This window comes from Trichosurus vulpecula, chromosome 5, assembly GCF_011100635.1.
Source record: "Trichosurus vulpecula isolate mTriVul1 chromosome 5, mTriVul1.pri, whole genome shotgun sequence".
NCBI classification, from domain to species: Eukaryota; Metazoa; Chordata; class Mammalia; order Diprotodontia; family Phalangeridae; genus Trichosurus; species Trichosurus vulpecula.
The window spans coordinates 176553768-176562275 of NC_050577.1; the positions used below are offsets into that span (position 1 = coordinate 176553768).

Here is an 8508-nt window from a genome sequence, read left to right on the forward strand (position 1 = left end):
TCTTAGTGGTTAGGGGAGAAAGGGGAGATATTTGAAACTAAAGATAAAATTAAATTGAACTTAAAATTTTTAGATTAAATAAAGTAAAATAGAACATTGAAAGAAATCAGTACTTTATCATAAGCTTGGAGGTATCTGAAAAATAGAATACAAGTACTTTTGGTTGGGAGCAGTTAGGTGGTGGAGTGGATAAAATGCCAGAGCTGGAGTCAGGAAGACTCATCATTTGTGAGTTCAAATCAGACCTCAAACACTTCCTAGCTATGTGACCCTGGGCAAGTCACTTAACCCAGTTTGCTTCAGTTTCCTCATCTGTAAAATGAGCTGAAGAAGAAAATTGCAAACCACTTTAGTATCTCCGCCAAGAAAACCCCAAATGGGGTCACGAAGAGTTGAACGCGACTGAAACAACTCAGCAACGACAACAACAAAAACCACCTTTGGCTGGCACACAAGAATCAAACATTAAGTTTGTGACACACATTTTTCTGAGTCACTATCAGTACAAAGGTACCAGGTTATATGTGCCAAAAGATATTGGTGCTTGGCATTACGGCAGGGATGACCTCTACTCTACATACAGAAATTGAGAACAGCGGAGATAAAAATCACTCGTCCTGAGTTCTGAAGCAAGTCACTATCAATGACAAGAATATAGACCCCACTGCTATCCTCTCCATATTCTGTCACAGTACTCTCAGAGGGGCTGATAAAAACCAAAATTCCTGCTATGTTGGTAGTCAGTTTCCAGCTCAAAACTTGCTGTGTATCCTGCATTTCTGGCATTCACAAAGAGGCTGTGATCAGAGAGAGAAGTCAGTCAAAAAATATTTATTAAGTGCTTACCATGTGCCAGATAGTGTGCTAAGAACTGGGCAAAAAGACGCAAAAGATGGTCCCTGTTGTCAGTAGCATGGGGTGGTGGAAAGAGCACTCAATATCAGACTTGAAATCAGAAGACTCGTGTTTCAGTCCCAGATCCACTACTTTTTAGATGTATGACTTTTCCATTGTCCTCAAGCCTCAATCCTGCTTCTGTGAAATGGGGATAAATAATACCCACTCTACCTACCTCACAGGGGAGTTGTAAGGATCCAGTGAAATAAGGTATACAGAAGCATCTTATAAACTATAAAGCTCTAAAAAAAGGGCATTGGTTATAAATTATACTTTGATACTTGCATCCCAGGCCATCTATGACTCTGGGAGACCGAGGCTGACAACTTTGTGCAACTCTGCCTCACTTGAATGAAATTCACTCACGAATCAAGACACCATTGGTCCTCTGAAAAAATGAAGGACGAATAACAATTATACTTCAATACTTACCTGTGGCTTTGTCAGTTCTTGTAAAATAGGCGACAACTTCCATGACACCTTAGGAGAGAGGTGACAGTGATCACTGTTGGAGGAGGAGTTTCTGAGGCTGAAAAATTCATCCCCAAGAGGTCACTCTGCGGATGAACCTCTCTGAACATGGCTCAGCCGATCACCAGGCCCAGAGATGCGTGCATCTCAGCATCAGAGCGGCATGCAAGTGACCCTGAATTACTCAATACATGTATATAAATATATTTACATAGCTTACAAATACTGCTAATTTATTATTACCTTGGTATTTCAACGGACATGTTGGAGTACTGGAGATCGCATCCAGGGAAGTACTCTCTCTAGGGGGGCAAGGTAAAATCCATGCCTCCTCATCCTGAGCATCTCACGCTCACGTCCCTTGAAGTCAAGGACTATCCTAATTTATTGTTTTTTGTGTCCCCAGTCTTTAGCCCAGTACCTGACATGTAGTAGGTTTTTATTTCATCGATTCATTGGCCCTTGTTCATTCATTGATGTCCTCCCATAATTCCTCCACAGGGAGTGTCTACCCAATATGCTGAGAGACTTGATTTCATGAACTTGTTTTCTTAGTATTTTAATAACTTTTGTTGTTGTTGACTTGTGACTGACTCTTTGTGACCCCATTTGGGGCTTTCTTGGCAAAGATATTGGAGTGGTTTGCATTTCCTTCTCCGGCTCATTTTGCAGACGCGGGAACTGAGGCAAACAGGGTAAAGTGACTTGCCCAGAGTCACACGGGTAAGAAGTATCTCAGGCCAGATTTGAACTCAGCTGTTCCTGACTCCAGCCCTGTGCTCTACCCACTGCGCCACCTAGCTGCTCTTTAATAACTGTAGTTCCATATGTGTGGGATACAAGATTGTTTGTGAAAGCTTCCCATGAATAAATCAAGCAAGGTAATACTCAGATAGTACAAATTTAGTTAGGATGGAGACCTCACTAGGCCTAAGTTTCGTTTTCCTGTAAATCATATGATTTCGGGGAAATCAGGTGGTCTCCCCCTCTCCCCCTCCCGTAGCCTACTCGCATGCCGTCATCTTAACATTGAGATTTCCCTATAAGGTAATTCTGTAGTTTCTGTGCTAGTATTGGATAAACTTACTCTGGGGTAGGTTGTGAGGCCACCTGTCCCAGCAAATAGGGACAGGGGTCCAGCCTCTAGGGGTGGAATTTCTTAGAATTGTTTGTACAAGGTTATATATCCCCTTGCTTGCCTTCTCCCCCTTGCCTCTCTGCACTACCATCCCACCCTGGTAGTGGGAGATGCCCAATTCTCGCGAGACATGATCAAATAAAGCTTCTGTTTTGTTTCTACCTTGAGAAAACCGAGACACTTCTGTTTTTGTTTATTTTGAGCCTGTGGTTTGTCCCACACACATACAATCAGTCTCCTTTGTCATACCATAGCTTTTATTTTATGCATTTAAAATATTTCCCAAGAAAGGGTCCATAGGCTCCACTGGACTTCCAAAGGGGTGCATCAAACAAACAAACAAACAAACAAACAAAAAGGTTTAGATAGACTCTCTGCTCTAGACCTCTTGATGCTGCATGGATGCCAATGGATCACCTGTTAACCTTCTTGCATACATGATGGCCTTGCTCTTTTTCCAGTCTAAAAATATTACATCCCTGAATCGCTTCCTGATACTTCTCCTTTTGGTGATTCTTTGTTGGTAATATGTTGCAACTCTGCACGGCCTTATAATAATCATTATTATTATTATTATTATTATTATTTTTAGTGATGATGATATAGGATACTACAGAGACACCACCCTATGACTTAAGGGATTCAAATGATGACAGTTGTCAAAACTATTGGACGGTGCCCTGGATGTTCTACTAAGCTGAAAGTGGTAACAAGGAAATTTGAACAGAGATGGCTTCTGCCCTTCTGGAGTCTGAACCTTGAGGCACACAGCGATGATGCTGCCACATGTCAAAAGCCTTCATCCGTTCCGACATGTGAAAGAACTCCAAATGAGACAAAGAATGATGTGCTGGAAGGGAAAGCTGACCCCAAGTTGTCATCAGCGATGGGTAGGGGATAACTGAGGCACCCCAAAGGGCAATGATTAGATGACTCAGCCCTGGAGGGTAAGAGAAGAACAAAACCCTGCCCCTGCCTTTTGGTTCCCACTCCTACTCACGATGGAACATTCTCATCTTCTCTTCCGCTCTGAAACACAAAGTAGCAAATAACTGTCTCATCCTCTTCCAGAGGTGGCTCGATTTCAGAGAAAAGCAGGAGAAACCATTCTCGTCTGACTGGTTGTTGAGCTCATAAAGGCCCCGTGGAAATAAATATAATGGGTAAGAGCCAAGAGACTCCACAATGCAACTTGGAAGGCTTGGCAATGGCCGTGGATTGAAAGAGAACATGATCCATGGAATACAGATAAGTCTGGAAACTGTGAGCCTGTTCATTCTTTCTAATTTCATGACTGATGCTCAGCAATTAAAGAATTAGGACACGAATAGCCAGGACATACACAATGTTTATATTGCATGAAAGAGTTTTAGCCGGAGAAGCTAGATTAATTCTTGAGTAATCATCATTCACAAGAGCCCAAGTGATTCCCAACCACAACAAACACTGGATGGGGAGAGCACCACCTTTCTATTTCAGTTGCAGACTCTCCCCAAACCAAAAAAACCAAAGCAAGTCTTCCCCACAGCTGGTGGGGTTTGCTGACGGCCACTCCCACCAGTTTCTGCAGCAGCCTGGCTGAGGCAGAAGAGACTTTGTGTGTGCCAGTACCGGTTTTGTTTCTGCTAATGATTTTGCTCCATCTCTTCCCCTGCTAGGCTGGCTTCTCGCCTTCGCCACATGCAAAACGAGGGCCCACGTGGAAGTGGCCTACCTTCATCCTAGGGAGGGAAGGATGGTAGTGGGGGGAGGAGACCCTCGAGGGCACAACATAAGGAAGAAAAAAGGGGACTGAACGAAATTGGGTCAGAAAGGTCTCTTTTACTGCGGAGATCCCGCTCAAACTGAAACCAGAGTTTGTTGCATACTACCTTGCTAAGCCAGGGTCACCCAGACCTGGCTAGCCCCACGATATGCCCTACGCACACAGCTCTTTCAGACAAGTGCACTTAGTGAAACACTGAAATCTCAATCTATACAAAGCTCCCAATACCATCCCACTCTTTACAAGGTTACCTCGAAAACTCCAGCTCAGTGAAATCCCTGAAAGATTCCGTATCCCCTCTTTTATCTGCAACCCTAAAAGTCTCCAAGATTGGCAAGAACTACACTCTGAGCTCAGAGCCGCACCTTCTGATTCCCAAGACAACCGAAACGACATAAATCTGTCCCATTTGTGGAGGCAGGGCTGGACAGTAGGCAGGCAGAATATGGACCTATGGAAGCATCTTCCGCCTCAAAGAATTGGAGTAGGGAAGGAGGTGGTGGACAAGCTAGGCAAACAGGCAGCCAGAAAAAGCAGGTGAAAGTCCCTAGAATGGAACTAAGCAGCAAGTCGAAATCTCTGATCTTAGCCTAAGAACTTCATGCTGATGTGAACCAGGCAGGCAGCTGCCTCAGCAAACCCATGCAAAGCCACTGCAGCATCGTCGCTTCCTTCCTTCATTAACAACCTAGAGAGGTGGGGAGGGGAGGTTGGGGAGAATGCGCGGGTCTGCCTAACTCCACCCCCGAGCCAGTCCCGCCTTCTTCCCGTTGCCTAGGGGTATTTTGAGCCGGGATGCAAACCGAGCCCCGCAACAAGTTTGGAAGAGAGCTCTGCCTACCTTTCCTGAAGGGCATCTCGCCACAGCGAGGAAGCTAAGTCCCGGGAGGATGCAGAAATGGCCAAGGCTTCCAAAGGATGACGAAGGCGCCTGCAGCGCCGGGACGAATCCTTCTGCGCGTCCCGGGCACCGGGATGGTGGAAGTCTAAGTCTCCAGGAGCCAACCTTGGACTCCACGGCCAGTGCGGGAACCCGACGCCTGCGGAGGCAGCTGCGGGAGGAAGGGAAATGGACATATTTGGTCATCGCCGGCTGGCGTCATTGGCGAGCGAGGCAGGAACTGCTGGGAACCAGGAAACCCTGATAATCCGGGAGGTTGCTACTTTCGGAAATTGTAACCCTTCCTCTCCCGGGACTAAAGGCCGACTTGGGGAGGGAGGGAGGGAGAGAAGGCGGGGGGGGGGGGGGTTGGGGTGGAGGGGCTGAAACAGCCAAGGTTTTGGCCCCCGGGGAGCTGCGCGCACGGTTTCCATTCATTAACCTCCTCTACCGCCTCTGGACGCGAGTGAAAAACTGCTTCCCCATCAACCCCCCCCACCCCACTGGACTCGGGGACGAGATGCTCCTAGAGCCCAAGTGGGTGCTGCGCAGGGAAAGCGAGGGAAAACGGAGCCAGACCTGGGAAAGCAATTGCCCAGTGCTTGTTTTGTGGGTGCCTGCTCAGGAGGCTCTTTCTGAATGATTTTATTGCAAAGTCCGGTGCAAAAAGAAACAGAAACAGAGGCAATAGAAACAGCAAGGACCTAGACTGAGGAAGTCAAAGACAAGGGAAAACGAAAACGAGGAGAATGCAAGCGATTTCTTTTAAAAATTTGCGAACCTGGAGGCAAATTATAGGCGGTGGAAGATCTTTCTGGCCATCTCCCTCCCTCCCCGCCCCCAACCTTCTCAGGCTCATACCGTCCCTCAAATTCACCCGGTATACATTTTGTAGGTACAAAGAAATGTCTATGTTGTCTCCCCCTTTAGAATCTAAACTAATTGAGGAACAGAGACCGGGAGTTTTTTGTTGTTGTTGTTTTGGGGGGGGGGGGGAGTTGACTTTATCTCCACACATAAGTGATTAAGATGTTCTTGTTGACTTACTGATTGACTACCTGCTGCAGGGTGATACGCTGAAAGAGGAGTTGGACTGAATCCAGAGACTTCATTTCTGGACCCCACCCATCTTTTGCTAACTGGTGTGACCAAGGTTTAATCAGTTTCTTGACAACTTAAAATCTGCTAGGACCACTACTTTTTAAGCTCTGAATATTCAACTAGCTCCAAATCCATCTAACTGTATAAGAATCTAGCCCACACCTGTCCGTCTTTCTCAACAGAATATCGTGAGAGACTTTATCAACCGACTTGCTAAAATGTGGGTAAGCCATAAGCTACAGAAACTAGCTTGGTCTCCAGTTTAGTAACCTCAAGAAAGAAAGGATGGTTTGCCATGATCCATTTCATAGGATCATATATTTAGCACTTGAGAGAACTTAGGACAGTTAATCTAATCCTCTCATTTTTACCAACGAGGAAGGGGAGCCCAAGGAAATTAAGAGGCAGGATTAGAATTTAAGACCTCTGATTCCAAATTTTTATGTTAATTACCGTTTCATCTATTAATTCATTTTTCCTTGCAGGTTCTGTTCAATGCAAAGCAATTTCATAACCAGACTAATTACTATATATCAAAGCATGATGACGCAAACAGAATATAAAATAACCTCAATTGGGTAACTGCTTCCAAAACACAACAGAAAGGAACCTCTCCTCTTTTCACAACCACAGAAGATTGTGACATTATATTGGGATGTTCTGGCGGGATACTAAGGATGGCAAACATTCTTTGTTTTGTTAAGAAGTTGATTTCCCAATAGATAAATGGTCAAAGGATATGAACAGGCAGTTTTCCAAGGAAGAAATCTAAACTATCAAAGAAGTGCTCCAAATGACAAATAGAAAAATGTAAATTAAAGCAATTCAGTTTCCCTCTCATACCCATCAGTTTGACAAAGATGACCTAAGAACAAAGTAACAAATGTTGAAGGGTTTAAGGGAAAACAGGCATAGAGATGCACTATTGGTGGGGTCTAAACATTCTGGAAAGCAATTTCAAATTATGTTCCTCCATATCCCAAAACTGTGCAATAATAATACCAGGCCTATACCCCAGAAGAAATCAAAGAAAGAGGAAAAGGGCGCATGTGCTCAAAAAATATTTATAGAAAATCTTTTTGCAGTGGCAAAGAACAGGAAACAAAAGGGAGGCCCATCAAATGAAGAATGGCTGAACAGATTGCAGTACATTAATGTAATGAAATTATATTAAGGAGGGGAATCTAGGTGGCATAGTGAGTAGAGTACCGGCCCTGGAGTCAGGAGGACCTGAGTTCAAATCCAGCCTCAGACACTTGACACACTTACTAGCTGTGTGACCTTGGGCAAGTCACTTAACCCCAATTGCCCTACCTTCCCTCTTCTAAAAATAAAAAAGAAATTATATTAAGCCATAAGACATAATGAAAGGGATGGTTTCAGAGAAGTCTGGGAAGACTTATATGAAGTGATTCAGAGTAAAGTGAATAGAAACAAGAAAACAATTTATACAGTAACAACAATGTAAAGAAAAGCAACATTGAAAAACTTAAGAATTCATATCAATATAAATGACTCTCCATGTTTCCAGAATATCAATGAAAAGTATGCCAACAACCTCCTGACAGAGAAGTAATGGATTCAAGGTACAGAATGAGAAACGCATTTTTGGACATGACCAATATGGGAATTTATTTTGCTTTGCTATGCATATTTGTTACAAGGGGTTTTTTCTCTTCTGTTCTTTTCAATGAGAGGAGTAGGAAAGGGGACTAATAGGTGTCCTTCCATCCCTCAAATGAGAAGAGAACAGAAGGAATCTGTGACAAGCAGGACAGCTTTGAAAGTTACCTACTGAACTGATTATATATTTAAAGGAAAGGCAAGCTCTGCACAGAGGCACACAGTTTCTTTTACAATCTCCTTGTCTTCTATTTGTGTATATGGAAACATTTTGTTGTTCATTAATTTCAGAATAAAAAAATTTAAATGACTGGAAGAAAAGAAGGTGGAATAGTATGGTCATATTGGATACCTCAAATCTAAGTAACAGTGTGTGAACACATGAACTAATAACGTGAGTGGGTATTTCTTTTCAAAATTTCAGCATTGAAACATTAGTAAAATATTTTCTTTCCTGAATAAAGTCAAATTTAGGCCTAGTTCCAGACTCTATCTAGCTATTCCAAATCACAAAGATTTTTCTAAAAATCTTTTCTAGAAAGTACAAAAGAGGTCTTGTGAAATTAGAATGACGGACATTCAGGGAAGCTCCCAGTCCTTAGATTCTATTTACTCAGTTTACCCTGCTTTTTG

The 8508-nt window shown here is 43.6% G+C and overlaps 1 protein-coding gene across 1 annotated transcript in view; it reads right to left on the minus strand.

Moving 5' to 3' along the window:
• PFKFB3 (6-phosphofructo-2-kinase/fructose-2,6-biphosphatase 3) overlaps positions 1–5323 on the minus strand; it is a 112655-nt gene extending 107332 nt beyond the window's left edge. The window contains exon 1 of the mRNA XM_036759351.1: positions 5113–5323. Within this exon, the coding sequence (XP_036615246.1) occupies positions 5113–5128 (16 nt within the window). The 5' untranslated portion in view covers positions 5129–5323. The remainder of the gene's footprint in view (positions 1–5112) is intronic.
• Between the last annotated feature and the right edge of the window lie 3185 nt (positions 5324–8508).